Here is a 23,420-nt window from a genome sequence, read left to right as displayed (position 1 = left end):
CTATATGAAGAGAGACATAATTGAACTCACTGAATATGTGTCTCAGGCAGGTATGTCCCTAGCCTTAAGCAGCATGCTACCATCACCCAGAATGATGTCTCAATACAAACAGAAAATGATTGAATCTGAAGTAGGAACTTCATTTGTCAGCAACCTTTGGGATACGGATCCGATCTCGGATCCGAGCCGGCAACTTCTACCACAGCATAGATCCGAGCTCCAAGCTCCTCCCTTTACCCATAATCCCCTGCCAACCCTGACTGACCTCAGATCTAGTTTGCCGCGCTTCAAGCTACAAGCTGGATTTCGAGCTCCTGATAGTTGAGTGAACTTTGTGAGAAAAACTTTGCTTTTTTTCTTCCTTTCTCTTGTGTGAGTGTGTACGAGTGTTCAGGTTCCCTATTTTTATATCTTTTGTGTTTAAATTTTCCTCCCTGCCCTCGCTGGTTCGTAGTGTGTGTTTGTGGTGTGTGTAGGGGCCTAGTGAGTGTGTTTTCTGTGCACTATGTCAGAGGCCCCTAAAGCCATCTTTTCAAAATGCACCGAGTGTGGCCATAAGCTTTCACCGGCAGATGGCCACACCCGGTGTGTTAGGTGCCTTGGGGTTGAACACCTCTCTTCAGGATGCGCGATTTGCGCAGCGTTCAACCCCAGGGCACTTAAGGACCAGAGGTCGAAGCTGATCCTGGCGGGCCTTTTGCCCCCGGACTCGGCTCCGGCCTCCGGTACTTCTGTGGCCGCTACCCAGCCCTCGGTGGTAGCCACCCCTGTCTCCCTCCCTCCGGTCGGGACTCAACCTCCCGTTTCGGCTCCGGAGGAGAGGGAGGCCGGAAAAAACAAACAGAAGGAGAAACACCATAAGCGGCGGGCCGAGGACTCTTCCTCAGCCCCGCCCGCCAAGCGGGCTTCTCCATCCAGAGCTTCTGGATCACCTCCTCCTCGCTCCGGTCCCCTTGTTTTTCACCGGGACCCGGGGAGGAGGGGACCCGGTCCCCATCGGGGTCATCGAGGCAACACTCTAGGTCTGCCTCAGTAGCCTCGTTGAGGTCCACCTTCAGTATGTCAGATGCAGACATGGACCGGATGATGAGGAGGTTCATCCAGGCCCAGCAGTAGATGGGAGTGCTCTTGCCTACCCCCCCTTCCGGGGGGGAGCTCGACCCCATTTTTTGCCCCAATCGTTCCTTCTCCGTCCCGCTTCCCGGGTTCAGAGCATTCGGAGCCGAGCCGCGTCTGATCCGGGGGTGGGTTGGAGCCGATAGTACTGGTTACTTCGGCTCCGACTGGTCCCTCGAGTTTGTCGGATCCGACCTCTCGGAGCCGTGGGTTGAGCTTCGGATCCGAGGGACTTTGTGTGACTTCGGCTCCGTCCCGGTCGGAGCACATGGGTCCTTTGGATCCGAGGGTCTCGGCCCCGGATCCGGTCTCCGCTTCGGATCAGAGTGTGAGTCGACTCTCGGAGCCTATCGTGAGTGGCTCCCCCTCGGCTTTTGCGGTGGTGGAGAGGGCACTGTTGAGTGCATCCGGACCTCCGGTCCTGGCTTCGGCTCCCCCCTGCACTCCCTCTCAGCTGGTCCGGGCTCCCATCACCCGACCTTTGGGGCAGCCTGCTTCAGCGTCTCTGGGTGTTCCTTTGGAACGTGATATTGCTGGTAAGTCTTCCTCGGACAGCCCCCCCGAGGAGGTCCCTCACAAAGCCAAGTGTAAGAGGAGGCACGTGGACTCCCCCGAGTCCCTTATGGAAGATACGGACTTAGATGAAGGGGAAGGCTCCCCAAGGTCACCCCCCGAGGATGTCTCCTTTGGAGACATCATGGAAATGCTCAGGATTAGGGGAGGGTGGTCTGCCCCCAAGGCTTCCTCCGATGAGTCCGTATTCCTAGAGGTGTTCGAAGCAGGGCCATCTACCTCTTGGGTGTCCCCTCCCCCCAACCCCCTGGTGGACCTGGACACTGTAGAGCCAGTCCCCAAGCGCCCGGATAGAATCCTGAGTCCCCCTGCTGAAAGAACCCACTGGAGCAGAGGTCCCTCCGTGGATGCCATGTTAGTGGCGGCGGCCACCAAGAGAGAGTTGGCTCAGGAGAGCTCTGTGGTCCACCCGCCGAGTAAGGAGTCTCGAGCGATGGACCACCTTGGGAAGCGGGTCTTTAGTTCAGCAACCTTCTCCATGAGGGCGCTGAACTATATGGCACACGTCATCCGGATGCAGCGAGATCTAATAAAAGAATACGCTGCATCCCCCCCAGAGTCCATGTCGGAAGGGGACAAGCAGCTGTACTCCTCCTGAATGTCTACTCTACGTTCAGTTTCCAACACCTCTATGCAGCTCTTGTCTCACGCCACTGAAGGAGCCGCTAGAGCTGGTGGAGCCGGCCTGGTAATTAGACGCCAAGCCTGGCTCCGACATTGTGACTTCTCGGAACCCTTTAAGGCGTCATTCGCGAATGCCCCTTTTGATGGTTCTGCACTGTTTGGCAAAACCGTTCGCGACACTTTAGTCCAGAGTGATAAAGACGGGAAGACATTGTCTGCCGTCGGAGTCTGCTTCTCTGCTCCCCAGAGGTCCTTTTCCAAGAACCAAAAGGGTCAGAAGAAGATGTGGTTCCGAAAATCGCATCAGTCCCAGTCTGCTCCGGACTACCAGTCCTCTCGTGGCAGAGGAGGACAGGGAGGACATCGCCCAAGAGGCAGAGGGGGGTCCCAGAAATTTTGGGTCCAGAGAACCTTTCTCTGAGAGGCCCACGCAGAACCCCTGAGGGGTTGCCCGGCTGCTCCACTCTGGAGGCAGTCGGGGGGGCATCTTTCGAAGCACCTAGCAATGTGGGAGTCCATAACAACAGATCGCTGGGTGCTTCGTATCATATCCAGAGGCTACCTAATTCCCTTTATTGTAACCCCCAAAACCAGAAGCCTCCCCGACGTACCACCCAATCACGGGGAGGCGGCTGCTACAGAAATTCAGCAGCTTTTGCAAAAAAGAGCCATCCAACCCATCCCCCCAGATCAGTTTGGATCGGGATTTTACTCCAGGTTCTTTCTGGTGCCAAAAAAGACTGGGGACTTCAGATCCATTCTCGATCTTTCTCTCTTGAACCTGGCAGTACCCAAAGAAAAGTTCTGAATGGTCACTCTACAATCTATTCTCCCCCTATTATGGGAGAACGACTGGATGTGCTCGATAGACCTCAACGATGCGTACTACCACATTCTGGTGGACAGACGCTCCAGGAGGTTCCTCCGCTTCCGGCTGGGAGCCAGTCACTTTCAGTTCAGGGCCCTTCCCTTTGGTCTCAACTCATCCCCCAGGGTGTTCACCAAAGTCTTGGTGGTTATAGCGGCCCACCTGAAGCTTCAGGGAATTCAGGTCTTTCCGTACCTCGACGACTGGCTCCTCATCACCCCAACAAGGCATCTGCTCTGTTCAGGCAGGGATTATTTCCTCAATCTTGCTCCACGTCTAGGGTTGACTATCCTTACACAGGTAATAGATTTCATAGGGGCGAGATTGGATTCCAGAATAATGCTTGCCTTCCTGACTCCCGATCGGCTTCAGAACCTGAGGTTGCATGTCCAGGCCATTCTCCGACTTCCTGCTCTGCCGGTGGAATTGATCCTGAGGGCTCTAGGGTCCATGGCGGCAGCTATTCCTCTGCTGCCCCTAGCCCGTCTAAATATGAGGGTCCTGCAGTGGACCCTCCAGGTACAATGGTCCCTGTCTCGCAACCCCCTGTCCCATCCTATTCCCCTAAGCAGGGCTTGCAGAGGTTCGCTCATGTGGTGGCTCCAGTCCCCGAGTCTCCACATGGGACGACCATTCTCGATGCCTTCCCCCGTCGCCACAGTGACCACCGACGCCTCTCGCCTGGGGTGGGTGGGTGGGGGGGCACTATTCAGGCAGAACGGTCCAAGGTACGTGGAACGACACAGAGACCTCCTTGCATATCAATGTCCTAGAGATGAGGGCGGTGCTTTTGACGTTGCAGGCACTTCACAACCTTCTTCCGATTGGGATGATTGCAGTACAAATGGACAAACATGTCTGTTGTCTGGTACATCAACAAACGGGGGGAACCAGGTCTTATCCTCTTTGTCGCGAGGCCATGAGAGTGTGGGAATGGGCGATATCCACCAACCGCTTTCTTATTGCAACGCACATTCCGGGACGGTCCAACATCCTAGCAGACAGGCTCAGTCATTCGAATCTGACCCCGTACGAATGGTCTCTCAATCCTCTAGTAGCGAAACAAATATTTGCCCAATGGGGGCAACCCTGTTGCGATCTTTTTGCCTCTCCTTCAAATACCAAATGCAACAGTTACTTCGTTCTAATCCCCCCTCAGGGGGAGTCCCCGAGAGACGCTCTAGTACATGCTTGGCCTCCCGGTCTCCTTTACGCTTACCCTCCATTGCCCATGATGCTAAAATTCTTACAGAAAGCCAGTCGGCTGGGGAGCAAAATGATCCTCATTGCCCCATTCTGGCCTCGTCAAACATGGTTCCCGTACCTGTGGTCTCATCTGATTCATCCACCCTGGATTTTGGATCCCCTTCCGGATCTCATTACTCACCCTCTGGGTCTTCCGACCCCCAACCTGGTCAACCTCAAGCTGACTGCTTGGTTGCTCCAGTTCCACTCCTGATAAGGACTCCCGGAATCTCCTCACCAGTCAAAGCCATCCTAGTAGCAGCACATAAACCTTCCACCAGAAAGGTCTATCGAAGTAAGTCAAAACGTTTCTCCATTTGGGTGGAGCACCATCACTTAGATCCTTTCACGGTGCCTCTTACGTCGGTTTTGGATTTTCTAACTACCCTTTTTCATCAAGGAGCTAGCTGCTCTACAGTCAAGGTACAACTAGCAGCGATTTCGCATTATCATGTAGGGCATGAATCGGGCCCTCTAATTACTTCCAAGCTTTGTAAAGCTTTCCTCAAGGGTACCTTCCTTCTCAGACCCCCGGTCAGGGAGGTAGTACCCCCATGGGATTTATCTTTGGTTCTTCAGGCCTTGACAAGCCCCCCTTTCGAGCCGGCAGCTACGGTTGATCTTAAATACCTCTCTTGGAAGACGGCCTTCTTGGTGGCCATTACTTCAGCTAAAAGGGTCTCTGAGCTGCAGGCTCTTTGTGTTAAACCGCCGTACTTAGCCTTCCATCAGGATAGAGTTTACCTCAGGACCAATCCGTCCTTTCTGCCTAAGGTATCTTCGGAAGCTAATATTAATCAATCTATTAATCTTCCCGTGTTCTTTCCCAATTACCAGAACAAAGGAGAGTACAAACTGCATTCCTTGGATGTGCACAGACAATTACGCTTTTATATTCATCGAACTGCTGGTCATAGGCAATCTGACCAGTTGTTTGTCTCCTTTGCCAAAACAAATTTAGACAAGTCAATTTCTAAAGTTACTCTGTCATGGTGGATAGCTAGTTGTATCTTCTTGGCGTATCAGAGTTCGGGAAGGCCTGCACCTCAGGGAATCCGAGCTCATTCTACTAGGGCCATCGCTACTTCGGCGGCTTTTAAATATAGGGTTCCCTTAGATGATATTTGTTCCGCAGCCACTTAGGCCTCATCTCATACCTTTATCAGCCATTACAAACTGGATGTTATCTCCAGAGGTAGGGCGTCCTTTGGCTCTGCAGTGCTCCGGAATATTCTTCCATTAAGGCCACCTAGGATTCAGGTAGCTGGGGACTCTGTCCCAAAGGTTGCTGACAAATGAAGTTCCTACTTCAGATTAAGAAGTTATGTACTCACCATAACGTTCCATCTGAGTAGGTATCTTCATTTGTCTGCAACCATCCTCCCCTCCTTCCCCCTGACCTATAGGATCTGTCTTAGATAAGCCCCTTCCGGGACACAGTAACAATGGTTATATCGGGCAAACTTGATCTGAGGTCAGTCAGGGTTGGCAGGGGATTATGGGTAAAGGGAGGAGCTAGGAGTTCAGATCTATGCTGTGGTAGAAGTTGCCGGATCGGATCCGTATCTCAAAGGTTGCAGGCAAATGAAGATACCTACTCAGATGGAACGTTATGGTGAGTACATAACTTCTTATTTTAACAACTGGCTTAGTTTCTGGTGTCATTCCAGGGGGATCCAGTACCAGACAGCCTGGGAAGATATGATTGACAGACCATGATGCTTTGCTAGAGATGGCCTGCATCTGTCTCACTTGGCCTTCAGGCTTCTGGCAAAGGCCCTTGCCTCCCCCATAGTGCCTTTTTTAGGAAATATCATGAGGTCAATACTACCAACATAAACATTTCAACAAAACACAAATTAAAGATCATGCTGCTTAATGCTAGGAGTCTAAACATGAAAAACCACTCATTGCAAGCATTCTTAACCCTGGAAGATGCTGATATTTGTGCAGTCACAGAAACCTGGTTCAAAGCTGTGGAGAGCACCCCAGCCTTACCTGGTTTCTCATCCTATCACCCATTCAGACCCCAAACTGTGGGCAGCAAAGCCAAAGGAGGTGGAGTTTCAATATATATTAAAGACAAACACACCTCCAGGCTGGTCAAACAGTATGATGCATAGGAGACACTCCAGGTGCAGTTAGCCATTGACAAGACCCCTATTCAAATTGTAGCTAGCTACAGACCCCCAAATTTGACTCAAGATGCCCACTCCACCTATCTGGACCTCTTCAAATCTATCAAGATTCAACCCTTTACCCTGATCCTGGGTGACTTTAATTACCCAACCATAGATTGGAAAAACTACTCATGCCAGAACACAGATGCCCAGAGATTCCTTGATTTTTATCAATGCAAATGCCTTGGAACAGCTAGTCGATACTCATAAGAGGGGATAATATCTTGGACTTGGTATTAACCCACATAAGTCACCACTGCAGCACCCTTACAGTATCATCCTCCCTGATAAGATCTGACCATAAAGAGGTCAATTTTGATGTCACGATCTCCCATGAACCCCGTCTGGCTAGGGTCAAACAAAAAAACTTCTCCAAAGCTGATTACAATCTCCTGAGGGACGGTATAAACGGCTTCGCTGCCCCCTCCCCCACTGTAGGAACTGGCACCAATGTCCAAATCTACACCAAAGTACTGTATGAGCATTTATATAGATGGATTGAATCAGGAATACCTGACAGGACAAAATCATCCTCTGCAAGGAAGAGTAAACTCGTATGCTGGACATCTGCAATAAATAAACTATATAACAAAAGGAAATAATTACTGTCCAGGACCAAGAAGGAGAAGGTGCCCAATTGGAAGCAATCTCTCCTTACCCTGAACAAGCAAATAAGAGCACTAGTGAAGTCCTCTAAAGCTAACTTCGAGTTCAAATTGGTCACATCTACTAGACACAGTTATAAGGCCTTCTTCACATATGTCTGAAATCTCAAACGTAGTACCCAGATCTGTTCAGAACTGGTGGTCAGGGACACCCCATACACAAATATTGTAGATATATCCAATCTACTGGCTGACAGATTCATGAAAACTTCTCCCCTTTGTCACCCCCATCAGTAAATCAGGATATCCCCAGTACCTGCCCCCTACCCCTTATCTCTAGGGAACAGGTCGTCACTGCCCTCTCAAAGGCAAAAAAATACAGCCTCCATGGGACCCGATAACATCCCTGGCTGCATTCCTCATGAACTCAGGCATGAGCTTGCAGCACCATTAGGCACCCTATTCCAACAAAGCCTTAGTACTGGCTTTGTCCCAGCTGTGTGGAGGACAGCCACTGTCTTTCCTTTACACAAAGGTGGAGCGTCTACCAATCCGGGAAATTATAGACTCATCAGCCTAACTAGCCTGATCTGCAAGGCCATGGAACAGATTATCATGGACCTCATTAACACAAACACTGGCAACCTCCAAACACTCGACCCCACACAGTTTGGCTTTGTCAGGGGGAGGTCATTGTCTGTTAAATCTGGTTGACTTCTTTGAGACAGTCAGCAAAGCCATGGACGAGGGGAAGATGGTGCACACTGCCTACCTTGACCTGGCCAAAGCCTTCAACACTATTCCCCACTCGGGCATAGTAGCTAAACTCTCTCAACTAGGCATCAATCCATATGTTACCAGATGGGTAGCAAACTGGCTCACTGATAGAACCCACCTAATCAAAATAGGGGAAGCCACCTCACGCAGTCGACCCATAACAAATGGCGTACCCCAGGGAATCGGTCTTGAGGCCTCTGTTATTCAGGATATACTTCCATGTGGTGCAGGCCAAAACCAGCGGACTATGGCTGACCAAGTTTGCAGATGACTGCAAGCTGGGTGCGGTCATCAGTTCCTCCAGTACCTGCCCCCACCCCTTATCAATAGGGGAACAGGTCATTACTCCCCTCTCAAAGGTAAAAAATACAGCCTCCATGGGACCCGCTAACATCCCTGGCTCCATCCTACATGAACTCAGGCATGAACTTGAAACACCATTAGGCTCCCTATTCCACCAAGAGGGTCTCACCCAAACAAATGACTGGTGCCAGAAACATGGCCTCAAGCTGAATACCAAAATATGCATCATCATGCCCTTTGGGGAGAATGACATCCCCACATATTGTTACATTAGTAACAATGTCCTAAGTACACAATCACTAGTGAGAGATTTGGGCACCCAGGTTGATAGCAACCTGACTTTTGACCACCATGTTGCTTCCGTTGTACGGAAAGTTTTCTACATGGCCCACCTCATAAGTAAGGGTATCTCATCCAGGGACAAAGAGGTCATAATATCCATATTCTTCCCTTATAAGGCCAATTATTGAGTACAACGGCCCCTTCGGCATGTACCTCACAAAGCACTTGCAGCAGCTGGAAAGGCCACAGAGGTTCCTCACCAGGAGAATCCAGGGTCTCAAACATCTACTCTACACAGACAGGCTAAAAGCCCTATCCCTCTACTCAGTTTCATCCAGACTCCTCAAGGGTGACCTTTGTTTGGCATATAAAGGAATCTCAGACCCCACCTGGATGGGACTGTTGCATGTCTGCAAGTCAAGCTCCATTCGAGCAACCTGTACGCATGACCTCAACCTAGTCTGTGATATCAATAGAACATATTTGTGTCCCATAGACTCCTCATCTGTCGAATGGACTCCCTCTCCATGTCAAGCAGAGTACCTCATTATCCCTTTTTAAGGGCAGCCTGGACAACTGGATGGGAAACAGAAAATACACCCCTAAGATTCCACCTGTGTCCCTGCTGGACAGGGGCTTTGGGTGCTGACTTGTCTAAACATGGGCTAAACGCTTGGCTAGGTTTATAAGGGCCTCAGGGCCAATAGCCTAGTAACCTCCTATGATCATATGAAGAAAATCTAGTACAAACAATGCAATCTCCAAAAAGATTAGAATGCTTCCTTCCTGCTCTGCATCTGTTACTTCCACCAGTCATTTCCTTGCCCCTCAAGCATGCTGGGCATGGGGTAGATAAAGCATGTGGTCACAATGTACGTCTTCTAGGACAGCAGCTGTCCTTCAAGTATCCTAAAGAAGCTGTTGTAGTTGAATGAGCAACTACCTTAATAGTTTTCACATCACTCGTAGCTGGACCTTTGTTTACCTTCAAAAATATAATACAGGGGTGAGGTGTCAGAAGTGTTTGCAGCCACACACAATACCTATGTAGAGAGTTATGAAGGACTGTAATTGTAATGCTTAACTTTCCTTGTGGAAACTGCAGACCAGCAGGAAAGTCAGGATACTTGCTTACATTTCTGTAAGTGCTAGATTTAATATCCCTGGCTTTGCTAACCGTGCTAAACTCTGAAGCCAGGACTTTTTATATGTGTGAAAAGGAAACTTTGTATAGTGGGGAAGATGCTGTTTAGCTGCTATGTCAGTTGTGTGATAAGTTATTAAACCACCCTGCTTGATGTAGCATTCTATGTAGGGGCAATAAAGATAAGATCAAACTGACTTTTTAAGTAGTGTGTGTGTTTCGGATGACAGCATGGTCACCTCTACAGACTTCATTGTTCATCTTCCACATCTGTTAACACTTCTAAGCATTGAAGTCCATCTGTAGCTGGTGAGATTGCAGATGTAGGGCATTGCCTAGAACACCCCTCTTGTCTGCTCTGTACTAACTGTAGAATGCAGTCAACACAGGAAGTAGATGAGAGCTTTGTGGGGCTTGCTGTACTATCTGCAAGGAGATGCAAATTGGATAGCAGACTACATAGTGCTTGACGAAGTAGCTAATTTGAAATCTGACTAGTACTTGTCTGATTTTTAGCATGCAGTGCACTTCATATACCTGTAATTTTTCTTATGTAGCCTTAGATATCTGTTTCTTTGTGAAATGTTCTTATGCTTTATCATGATAACAGTTAAAATCTCATTGACGATTTTTTTTTAAATAGATTTACTCTGACTAGCTTTCCTCCTTGCCTCAGTTAATCTAGGCCGGGCAGTATTTGAAGCTATGGCACTGATGGTGAACCAGATCCACAAAAGCCTGGAAGGAAACCAGGATCAGCATGGCCACAATAATCTTCTAGCTTCATACATCCACTATGTCTTCCATCTACCAGATATGGACCAAGGAATGCTGAACAGTAAGTTTCTTCATATTTTTTCTCTTTTTTTCTTATCTGTCTCTTGATGCTGTTTTCTGCTTTTCTGTCATCATTTAATTTTATTAACTGGTGTTCTAAGAAAGTAATTATAACCATGAGATGCAAACTTGCTGTACTCTTTAGACTTGTGTTTGAATCTCACAGTCTCCATTTGCCTTATTTTAAGTGAATTGAGTTTCTTGATCAGGTCAGTGTTACAAGACACCCCAACGTACATGCATTTCAGTATATAATGGGTTGTCTTATTAACAGAAATTAAGTAAATGTATTGAAACATTAAATATTTCTGCTACTTATGTGTTGTTCATTCATTATAATAATAACAGAAGTAAGTGCACCTGAATGCTTATCCTTTTTACCTGTGTTGTAAAATATCTGATGTGATGTTGTCCTATCTCGCCTTCATTCTTACTAGGTTGGGTTCGGATCTGATCCTCGGATCCATCTCGGCCTTATTTACAAGCTCAAGGCTCTCTGCCAGCTTGTGGCTAAAATCCCTATCCCAGCATGCACTAGTACCATCCCCAGATCTCATTTGCCACTAAACAGATCGAGCATTCATCTGCTAGCTCTGGCTAAGTATAACCTTTTTTGATTTATTTTTCGCTATAACTCTCAAGAGTTTTTTGGTGGATAACTAGATTTTTAGCTAATATAGCTGAGTGTTTTCTTATTACTGCATACTTTAGAGTTGAGCTGTTTTATTGCTGACTTTGGCCGTCGTTTATCCACTAGGCCCTGTATCCCTTCCTGGCATCTGATCTTTTGTACTTGTCCTGTTCTGTCATAGTTCGTTTAAATTAGAGAACTATCAAGCAGCCCATTTTAGTTAGAGGGCTTTATCCCTTTTGTCCCTGTTCTTTTTCACAGTTGTCCTTTAGTGTAGTATCATTGTACAGTCCGTTTAAGTTAAAGGACTAAGTGTTTCTCCATTCTGTGTCTTCTGTCAGGCCCCGTTTAAGTTAGAGGGCTTAGTTTTGTTATTACCTTGTGTGTGTATTGTATTTTAGTCAGTAGCTTGACCCGTTTAAGTTAGAGGGTCCAGCATAAAAAAAGAAAAGAAAAAAAAATTGATTTTTGATTGTTGTTGTTCTTGACCATAACAATGTCAGGTCTAGGCCAATGGGTTTCAAAAAATAAAAAAAGTGTAGCAAAAAATGCCCCTTAGCAATAAACACACCCTATGTGTTTATTGTCTTGGGGCTGTCCATCTCCAGGAGTCGTGCTTTATCTAATCATAGAGCCGACCTGGAGAGGAAGAATAAGCTGATACAAAAAGGTCTTCTCAAAACCCCCTTCTTAGAGGCACTGGAAGAATGTACGGGTTCACCTAAATCAGACAAATGTATTTCTGCTAAATCTGACAAGTCAGGAAAATCTGTTAAAAGATCTTCCCCATCTACTACTTTATATTCAGCATATCAAATACCAAGATTATCCCCTTCAGATCCGAGAGCTACCAGATCAGACAAAGCCCCATCTGCTCTGACCCCTTCTTGCTCAGTGCCAATGGAGTTCGAACTAAGGAGCCGGTCCCGGACCTTGGAGCCAGTATCTCCTATTTTGACATCTCCTATACTTCAAAAAGCAAAATCCTCCACCCCTCAACTCTGTCTTCGAGGAGTCTTTCAGATGATGACATGGATCAGATAGTACAGAGATTGCTATAGACACTGGCACTGGCCCAGATTACTGTTGGATCCAACCCTTAGGGCTTCAGATCCTATGACATCCATCTCCTCTAGTCCATGTCCTCCTCCGATCCAGGCTCTGGCTTTGGAGTCAGAAGCACCGGAGTTTGTATTAGTGGAACTGTCGGATCCAAGACCCACCTCGGGTTCCACGGATCCATCCATAGCTTGGACATCCTCGGCTCCATCAGAGCTGGAGGAGTCTAGGAGTCGACACTCTCCAGTCGGTTCTGGGGGGTGAGTTGGATCGGACAGCTACCAGATCTGACTATGCCTCTCGGTGCCTCGGCTCAGGTGAGTTCAGCTCCTACCTCTGCCTTGCATCCATCGTCCTTGGTTCCAGGGGGGGTCCTTCAGCTTCTTTGGATCCAGGGATATCCACTGATCAGGGATGGGGGGCTTTCGAGGTCCTGAGGAGGGTACTGTCTCCACAGACAGGTCTGCAATCTTCTCCGGAGATTCCTCCCCCCAGAGCACCAGTGCCTGCCTCCTTACTTGTGCATCCACAGGGATGCAGAGACCCTAGACCTCAGGATGCCCCACAGGGCACCCCGCACTCTTCTGAAACCTCCCCAGAGTACCCTTCTGAGGAGGTCCCTTGGAAGAGGCTGTGCAAGAGGAAGCAGTTAGACTCCCCAGAGGAGTCTTTCACCTCTGATATGAATCTCGATGATGCTGAAGGGTCCCCACGGTCGCCTCCAGATGTCTCCTGTGGAGACATCCTGGAAATAATTAAACAGAGAGGTGGCTAGAAGTCCTCCAGCCCCTTCAGCAGAGGAGTCCGTATACCTAAAGGCCTTTGGGTCTCACCCTTCCACATCTTGGGTGTCTCCGCCTTTCGATGAACTCCTAGACCTGGTTTCTTGAAAGGTGTGGGATTCCCCAGATTCAGTGGAAGCTATTCCTAGGAGGCCAAACAAGTTTATCACATCTCTGTCTGGCAAAACCTTCTTAAGTAAAGGAGTCCCAGTTGATGCCATGGTCATGGCGGTGGCCACTAAGAAGGAACTTTCAGAGACATCTTCTTCTGTCCTTCCCCTGAACAAGAAGTCCAGGACTATGGACATGTATGAAAAGCACATCTTTTCCTCATCAGCGTCTTCTCTCAGATTGCTGAATTATCTTACCCATGTCATGAGACTGCAGAGAGATCTCTTAAAAGAGCTAGGAGATACTCTCCAAGGTTCAGTAGCTGAAGGGGTTACTAACGAGGTATCCTCTCAGCTCACTACCTTAAATTCAGTAGTTAATGCATCCGTGAAGCTCATATCATATGCAGCTGATAGAGCGAGTAGAGCAGCGCATTCTGGAATTAACCTAAGGAGGCATTCTCGGATGCACTTATGTGACTTTGCAGAACCCTTTAAGTCTTCCTTTTTAAACGCCCCATTTGAAGGCTCGTCTTTGTTTGTCTGTAAGATGAAGGACACACTTGACTAGGTGTGAACAAGGGGGAAAGACTCTGTCTGCTGTAGGAGTCCGTTTTTCCATGCCAGAGAGGTAGTGGTAAAATGTGGTTTTGAAAATCACAGAAATCTTTTCAGGATGCATGTGATGAATCTTTCCCCAGAGGCAGAGGGGGAAGCAATAATGGAAGACGCCGACCTCGGGGCAGAGGGGGCCCACAAAATCAGGCGGCAGAGAATTTTTCTTTGTTAGACTCTCAGCGCTCCTGAAAGTTGGCCCGATTGTCCAGCTCTGGAAGCAGTTGGGGGTTGTTTATCTTTGTACCCAGATGCCTGGCAACAAGTAAAAGACAAATGGTTACAAGGCATCATATACAGAGGTTATGTCAGCTTGTTCTCCTTTCTCCCCCCAAAGATAAAAAACTTCCAGATGTTTCACCCAGTCAGAATGAACAGGCAATTCTAGACGTTGCTAGACAAAAGAGGCATCCAAAAGGTCCCCTCAGATGAAGTAGGATTCAGAACTTACTCAGGATTCTTTTCAGTTCCAAAGAAAACAGGAGCGTGGAGACCAATTCTGCATCTCAGCTTTCTTAACAAATCAGTAAAGAAGAGCAAGTTCTGGATGGTGACACTGCAGTCTGTACTCCCTTTTTTGGGAAAAGACAATTGGATGTGCTCTATAGATCTCCAGGACATGTACTACCACATAAAAATGGACAGGCAATCCAGGAGACACTTGCACTTTCAGCTGGGAGCCAGTCACTTCCAGTTTTGATCTCTGCCCGTTAATCTCACTACTGCCCCCAGAATGCTCACCAAATGTATGGCAGTAGTAGCAGCTCACTTGAGACGTCTAGGATTCTGGGTGTTTCCATATTTAGAGGACTGTCTCTTAACCTCCACGTCAGGCATCAACTAAATAAAGCCAGAAATACAACCTTGTAACTCTGCTCCCACCTAGGGATTACGATAAATTATGAAAAATCCTCCTTAGAGGCTTCTCAGCATGTGGTATTTATAGGGGCAGAATTAGACTCAACACAGATGGTGGCAAGACTTCCACTGGAAAGGATACAATCCCTAAGGTACCATGTGATATATCTTCTAAGAATAAAGAAAACCCAAGCAAAGATGGCCCTCAAAGTTCTAGGGATCATGGCAGCAGCTATAGTTTTGGTTCCCTTAGCACGTCTGCATGCGAGGATTCTTCAGTGGTTGCTGCTCATTCCTCAGTGTTCAATGCAAGAACTGCCAATGTCCTACAAAATAATCATAACAGAAACTTACAAGAAAGATCTTCATTGGTGGCTACACTCCTTTCAAGTAACGCTAGGTTGACCGTTTGTCTCTCCCCAATCTATACCCACGGTGACCATGGACGTCTTTCATATGGGGGGAGCATTACCTGGGAAAGACTGTCCAAGGCACCTGGCAGGATCACGAGGCTCATTTTCACATTAGTGTCCTAGAGATGAGAGTGGTGCTTTTAGAGTTGCAAGCACTCCAGGACTCACTTCCCCTGGGAACCATTGCAATCCAGACAGACAACATGTCAGTTGTATGGTATATAAACAAACAAGGAGGAACCAGATCTTGCCCCCTTTGTTGAGAGGCCTTGAGACTGTGGCAGTTGGCAGCCTCTTCCCAATGTTTTCTGATAGCAATGCACATCCCAGGGAAATCCAACATGATAGCGAACAGGCTCAGCAGAACAATTTTGATGCCTCATGAGTGGTCTCTGAACAGGAAGTAGCGGAAAAAATTTTCCAAAAATGGGGCCAGCCATGCTGCAACCTCTTTGTGACATCTGTGAATGCCAAATGTAACAGCTACTTTGCCCTCATCCCCACTTCAGAGGAGTCATCAAGGGATGCACTTGTTCATGATTGGCCCCCGGGACTCCTCTACACTTTTCCTCCCTTTCCACTAATTCCCAAAGTCTTTCAGAAAGCCAGTTCTATGGGAAGGGACTTCATATTCATAGCTCCATACTGGCCTCGCCAAATGTGGTTCCCCTTCCCGTGGCCTCATCTTCAGGAAGAGCCTTAGATTCTGGACCCAGTTCCAGACCTCCTGACTCATTCGTCAGGGTCTCTTCACTCATCCCTTCAAACCTTCAAACTGACAGCATGGCTGCTCCAATTCCAACAATAGCCAGGTTTCCAACCCTCTCCTCTCCATTTAAACACATCCTTATCTCTTCCCATAAGGCATCAACAAGGAAGATTTATAAGAGCAAATGGAAGAGATTCTGCCTGTGGGCTAACAATAGCTATGTTGATCCTTTTTCTGTTCCTATGATCTTCATCCTGGACTTCCTAGCAAAACTTTTTAATGGCGGTGCAGCTGCAGCCACTATTAGGGTTCAGCTAGCAACAATCTCCAGTTTTCATATGGGAGACACTGGCCCCAGCATATAATGTCTCATAAACTATGCAAGGCCTTCCTCAAAGGTACTATGTTGTTATGACTGCCTATCATGGACCTTCCAGCACCATGGGACCTAAATTTCATTCTATCCCGCATAATTGTTCCTCCCTTTGAACCAACATCATCTTGCGAATTAATGTTTTTGACTTGGAAAACTATTTTCTTGATTGCAATCACGTCTGCTAGAAGGGTGTCAGAGTTGCAAGCATTGTCCATAAAGCCTCCATGTTTGCTTTTCCATAAAGACAGGGTGTCCTTGTGAACAAACCTCTCCTTTTTACCTAAAGTGGTTTCAGAGACGAATTTAAACCAAAGTATAGAATTACCAGTCTTCCCAAAATTTGAAAACAAGGCAGAGTACATGTTGCATCAGCTTGAAGTACATAGACAACTATGTTTTTACCTACATAGGATCGCAGAATTCCAAAAATCTGATCAGTTATTTTTTTCTTTTTCAGATTCCAAGAAAGGATCTTCTGTCTCTAAAGTTACACTTTCCAAACAGCTATCAAACTGCATAACTTTTATTTACAAGTCTCAAAGTAAAGAACTTCCCAAAAAAGATTAGGCTCATTCTACAAGAGCCATTGCAACTTCTTCTGACTTTTTGGCCAAACTACCAATTGTTCTTTAGCAGCATGGGCTAAACCACATACTTTTATCACTCATTACAAGGTTGATTTGGCCTCCAGGAATAGAGCCTCTTTTGGAGCCATGGTTCTGAGGAATATTCTCCAGTGAGCTACCCAGGATTCAATGTGCTAGGGACGCTATCCCAACCTAGTAAGAATGAGGGGTGAGATAGGACAACATCACACAAAGAAGTTATATACTCACCATAATGTTCCATGTGTATTGTCCATCTTTACCTCCATTCTTACATTCCCCCCTCCTTCCCCCTTCCCTTCTCTTATTCCTAGAAGACCGGATCTGTACTGATTGGACTACCATGACCTCTGTCCTTCCATGAAGTACATATAACATTACATTTAGGGCAAACAAGATCTGGGGGTATTCCTAACGCATGCTGGGATAGGGATTTTAGCCACCAGCTGGCAGAGAGCCTCAAGCTTGTAAATAAGGCGAGACGGATCCGAGCCCAACCTAGTAAGAATGAAGGCAAAGATGGACAACACACATGGAATGTTATGGTGAGTACATAACTTCTTTTTCAGTTTAATAGTATCTTACTAACCATTTAAATGGTATTGAATATCAGCATATATTGATAGTTTAACGCTGATTGTAAGTTGTGCTTTGGAACATACAAATTACTAGATAAGGGATTTGTGTATGTAACAGAGAATTAACATGACTGCTTGATTTTTCATCTTTTATTAATCAAAATCATTCATAAAAATGCATCTTCTTGTTAGAAATAAGCATATTAAGATGTTGTCTCTAAAATGATTAATTTGTTTCAGAATAAGAAAACAGATGGCATGCAGATAAATATAAAAAAGAAAGAGTAGTGAACTAAAACATGTAGAGCGCAAATAGCTATGCTCCAAGAGACATATCTGGAAAGAACTGAACATGTGAATTTGATAAAGTAAGGTTTTTAGGATGGTTATTCAGCAGAATGTCTCGGCAAAGGAAAAGAGGATACTTATATTAACTGCAAGAGGAGCTCCAATAGTGATAGAAGAGGGGAAAAAAGATAATAATGGGAGATGCATATTACTAAGGGGCTACTGGCAAGGGAGGAGGATTACACTGGCATGCATTTACATCCCCCCTAAATATGCTATAATAGAGCTTAAGAAAGTTTTGGGAGAAATGATCATCTTTCAGCAAAGAATATTACTTATAGGGGGAGACTGGAATTTGGTTTGCAACAGTGAAGATGTGTCTGGGAGCCTAGAAGGGAAAATATAACAAAGCATGGTAGATTTTTGAAGACATTTATGAAAATGTTTAGTATGGAAGATGTGAATTCAGTACTAGGAGTTCAGATTGAATTTACATATGACTCACAGAGCTACAAAAACTGGGCTAGGCTAGATAGATTTTATATCTCACAGGAACATGTGCATTTTATTGAAGGTCTTGAAATACACCCAATAACTATTTCAGATCATGCCCCAATAATAACTAAAATAAAAATGCAAAGTAATGAAATAAAAATGAGACACTGGTGCTTTCCCACCTATCAGATGAAAAAAGAGGGATTTAAGGAATGTGTTGTGGAATTAATTCAAGGGCTACTAGACAAGTTAGAATTATCTTCTGAAAATGTAGCTAAGGAGTGGGTTAAAACTGAAGTGGAGTTTGAAACTAGGTTGGAAATAAAAGAAAGGGAGCTATGGTTAAACAGTAATAAGAATTATTTAGAGGGATTGACAAATGTTCAAGTATTGCAAAATGGGGGAAACCCATAGAACAAGAAAAGGAGCAATCGCAGAATGCTAAACAAGAAATTAAGCGATTACCTTGATAATATACATGAGCTTAGAAAGATTGCTGTTAAGCAACTGTTTTTTGATAATTCTAGAGCACAAAAACTTTTAGCACAACAACTCAGGCAACAGAACGTGCAGAGGGCCATCACCAAGCTTAGGGAGCCTATAACAAGGAAGATAACAAGAGAGACTGTAAAAGTATTAGAAATATTTCGGAATTTTTATGAAAATTTGTATAAAGTAGAGAAGCATGGAAATCAAGAATAGGCACAAATGGAAATGTTTATGGAAGAATTAAATATGCCAAAATTAGAGGTAGGTGAGGCTCAGTTTCTAACATTTAGGATAGGAAGGGATGAGATAAAAATGGCTATGTGTAACTAATCTACAGGAAAGTCCCCAGGAATAGATGGTATTCCTGTGGAAGTTTGGAAGTTAGGAGGGAAAAAAACTGATAAAGATCTGGAAGGTTTTGTTTAACAGTATTTTAGAGGAGGAGAAGTACCAACATCCTGGCAGAAACTGGTGGTAACAGTAATACCTAAAGAGGGTAAAGATCCATCAGATCCAGCCTCATACTGGCCCATTTCAATACTAAACCATGATTATAAAATGTTTGTCTATAATGGATAAAAGAATGACAAGTGTGATACCAAAATTGATAGATATGGATCAGTGTGGTTTTGTGGAGGCAAAGCAAACATTTCACAATATTAACAGAACATTGATGATCCAGAGGGAAGCAGAATGTAAGAAAGTACCATTTTTATTTGTGGGTCTTGATGCAGAGAAAGCATTTGACAGAGTACACTGGGACTTCATGAGTAGGGCAGTGGTTCATAGGTAGGTACTAGGCTATCGGCCCAAGGGCCTATGTAAGCCTAGCCAGCAAGGTTCCATAGCTTACGCCACCCAAGAAAGTTATTTTCCTGTGCCACTGTCCAGCAGAAACACAGAAGTGATCCCCAGGGTGTATTTCCTATTTCCCATCCACTCATCAAGATTTTTCTTGAAGAGTGCTAATGAAGAACTTTGCTTGACATAGATGGGTAGCTTGTTCCAGAGTATAGGAAGTCTCTGGGACAGGAATCTATCCCCTCCAGCGTGTCCTGTTTATTGTGGTGACAAGGTTTAGGTCCCTAGAATGTGTAGCTTGGAGGGATTGGGATTTCTTTAGGTGTAGCATGTCCAACAGCTCTGGGTTTGACATAGCTTTATATGTTAGGCAGAGATTACCTCGGAGTAGGCGATATGCTACGGAGTAAAGCTAGAGTTTTTTGAGGCGGTCAGTGTAGGGCATTTGTTTGAGGCCAGTAATCCTCTTTGTGAGGTACTTCTGTGGCCTTTCCAGCTGCTGCAGATGTCTTGTGAGGTACATTCCAAAAGGGGCGTTGTACTCTATAATGGGTCTAATGAGTGACGAGTAGAGGGGAACAATTACCTCTCTTTTCTTGGATAAAAACCCTTTTATGATGAGGTGTGCCGTGTAGAAGGACTTCCTGACTACTGTGGCGATGTGACTATCAAAGGAGAGACTACTGTCCACCTGGGTCCCAAGGTCTCTTATCATACATTCGGTGTTAAGTAGATTGTTGCCTATGTGGTAGTTCATGGGTAGAGAGTTTTTACCAAAGGGGATGACACTGCACTTTTTGGCATTGAGCTTGAGGCCATGGCACTGACACCAGGCATCTGTCTCAGTGAGGCCCTTCTGGAAGCATTTAGTTTCCCTGATACAGTTATAAGATTGATTAGAAGAATATATGAGGGATCAGAGGCAGAAATTAAAGTGGGTGGGGTGCTCTCCAATAATTTCTGCTTGAGTAGAGGAACCAGGCAGGGTAGTCCACTTTCCCCTTTATTGTTTGCATTATATTTAGAACCACTGGCAAAGAAAATAAGGGACTCAGATATTCAAGTATATAATTGGTATGATTTTCAGGGAAAGCTGGCTGTATTCGCAGATGATATTATTTTAGACTTGACAAAACCAGAAAGGGACATTACAGCATTGTGGAACATTTTAAGACAGTTTCAGATCTTCTCGGGATACAGAATTGTTTGTGTCTTTCGGCTTTTCCCGGTTAGAGATCGCCACAGTGGAACTCCAGTCCGCTAATGATTGGCAGTAGATTTTTACATATTGGCTTGCCGGGCCTAACGCACAACCTTCAACGAAGGAATGCCCACTCACGCATGTCGCTACACAGGAGACGCTCTAACTGAGAATCGAATGGGCAACGTCTAACTGTGAGGCGACAACGCTACCGCAGCACCAGCAATAGCGGTAAATTATGTACCCGCACATGAATTGGCCCAGCTATATCCATATTTATGGGGAATGATAAAATGAAGTATTTAGGAATATGGATTAGAAGTGACACTGTGGTGGTAGCTAAGGATATGCAGGAAGAGACTAAACAGAAAAAAATACAAAAATTGAGAAACTTGGCATATGGATACTAAGATACAAGCCATTAAAATGTTTTTAGTCCCTTTAGTCTTATACAGAGGTCAGTCATACTTTTATCAACTGGAGGAAAAGTTGTGGATAGCAATTAAAAAAAGAGTTGAAAAATTTTATCTGGGAAGGGAAGGCAGCAAAGGTCAAGTGGGATAAGCTGATTCTACTAATAGAACAAGGTGGATTGGATTACCTAATTTGAGGGGGTATTTTAGAGCAACACAGATAAGTTTCTTATGCATAGCACAAGCAGAAACTATAATTCAAAGTGGAAAGGAATGATGCTGACACAGGGAGGAAGTTCAAGAAATAAGGAGAGATTGGGATTTTGGAGGCAGACTCTTAAGGAGAACAACCAAAATAATACAGAGTATTCATAAAACAGCAGGGAGTTTTCTAAGAACCAAACCAGCACGAGAGTGGAGAAAAGAGATTTTGCTGACAGGGATGACTGTGGTCAGGGATACAGATAACAGGCAAGAGGGAGCTGGAATTTATAGGAGAAAACTATCTAGGGATCCAAGGAATTGGGAGCAAATAACTAGAAAGGGAAAGGTAATAGAGTGGGAAGTGGCCAAGAATTTATTTGGACTGCAGGATAGAGACTGCCTTCCCTATCAAGGATTGATATCAGAGTATAGGCAAAGAGAAAGAAATAGGGGGCTCCTAAATGAAAGACCAGCACTGGTAGAGTTTTTAATAGAATCTAGAACAGAAGCTGCTGTTAAAAAAGGAGTAATTAGTAAGGCATATAAAATAATCATAATAACTATAGGAATCAATCAGAAGAACTCAGAAAAGATTGGTAAGAGAAATTAGATGCAGCTTCCCACTGTTTCTTTGTCAATTGCATGTATATGGCTCTTAAATATGCAGTCAAATGTAGAAGATTTAGAAGTTTTGTTTGGAAGTGTTTGGATTAATACTTTTGTTATCCCAAGCATTCTTCAAGTAATTTTTCCTTGAGTAGATGGCAAATGTTGGAGGTGTGATGGGGAAGAAAGAGGTAACTGCAAACATATGATCTGATGTTATCAGTCTTCATCTATTCTTGACTGTTGGGTAGTCTGTTCCATTCCTCTGAACCGATTTGACCGTTATACAACTCACGCCAGCCAAAAATCTGTTGAGCTAATACTCTGCCCACAATGACCCTCTAAATTACCTCTTGTAGCAAGACACGTCAGCTGACTCTCCTCTCGCAGCTAAGTAAATATTAAAATATTAATTCATCTACCTTCTTTAATTTTTCTCAATTAAACTCCAGTTTTTTTCTCATTTCTCCCCACCATTTTTAGAGCAAGTGAGGTTTTTCTCCATACTCGGTGTATGTTCCCTCTACCATTATTGGTAGTCCTTTTCCTCTCTGTCTTCCTCTCTACCATTAGGTAGTTCTTTTCTACCATTGCTGGTATAATTTTTCTATCTATCCTTTGTGTGGGTGTGACTGACTTTTTTTCTGCCTGTTGAATTTCTTCTTTTTCTTAGCCATCAACATGGCAGACAAATCTAAGGGCACGACTGGGTTTAAGCAGTGTCATGACTGCGGGCAAAAAATGTCCAACTCTGATGGGCACTCTGCCTATGTTTATTGTTCAGGTGCTCCGCACCTGGACTTGGAGTGTTCCATCTGCCAGGCCTTGGTAGAATGTCACAATAAACAACGATAAGTCTCCAAAGGCCTCCAGTTCCAAAACTAGTTATTCGGTACTGACATCTCCATCGGCACCAATATCAAAAAAACACAAATCCTCTTCTGTTGGTTCCTCCTCGGAACAGAGAATTAAGGTTCCAAAGCTCTCGGAACAGACTTCTGCTTCCTCGGCACTGGCTTTAGTTTCCTGGTCAGTGCTGACATCTCTTACTGCACTGCAACAGGTCTCCCCCCTTCAGTGCTGAAAATTGATCTTCTATATACACCCAGGGCAAAGTATTCTCCTTCCATTGACTCCTCCTTTGGTCAACTTCCTAGTCCTTTTATAGAAAGGCCAGAATCCCCAACTGGATTGTCTGTTCGCTCCTCCAGGAGTCTCACTGAAGTAGATGTAGTGAGATTAGTGGATCAGCTCCTAACTGCTAGGGGGTCTTTTTACTTCCTCCCAAACCTCTCTTCCACCTGGAGTTAGGGATGTTTTCTCCCAGGACTCTACTAGATGTTCTTCGTGTTTCACTGTTGCAGTCATCTCATTTGGGTTATCTGCCTGCAGGTAGCCCTCAGCCAGCCTGAATACCAGAGTCTTGGGATTTCTGCGTCAGATGCTGTTGCTTCTTCCATGACGTCAGGTCTTCAGGGGTATAAAACATGCAGCAGACTCTATTACATCAGTCTTTCTTGCCGTGCAGTGCCTGAAGCAGAAGCAGTTCACAAGTGCCGGTCGGCTGACTCCTGAAATTTTCATTTTTAGAGTTTCAGACCTGATGTTTTCTAAAAGATAAGTACCCCGTTGG

At 45.4% G+C, this 23,420-nt stretch overlaps 1 protein-coding gene across 8 annotated transcripts in view; it reads left to right on the top strand.

The window, feature by feature from the left end:
* DOCK6 (dedicator of cytokinesis 6) overlaps positions 1-23,420 on the top strand; it is a 2,991,519-nt gene that overhangs the window by 1,853,591 nt on the left and 1,114,508 nt on the right. For all 8 annotated transcript variants that reach the window (XM_044084603.1, XM_044084600.1, XM_044084599.1 and 5 more), the window contains exon 21: positions 10,394-10,555. In XM_044084603.1, coding sequence (XP_043940538.1) covers positions 10,394-10,555 — 162 coding nt within the window. The remainder of the gene's footprint in view (positions 1-10,393; positions 10,556-23,420) is intronic.

This window comes from Protopterus annectens, chromosome 9.part0 (assembly GCF_019279795.1).
Source record: "Protopterus annectens isolate FY-2018-M chromosome 9.part0, PAN1.0, whole genome shotgun sequence".
In the NCBI taxonomy this organism is placed as follows: domain Eukaryota; kingdom Metazoa; phylum Chordata; order Ceratodontiformes; family Protopteridae; genus Protopterus; species Protopterus annectens.
The sequence above is the reverse complement of the archived record's forward strand: the minus strand, read 5'-3'. Positions and strand labels throughout refer to the sequence as shown.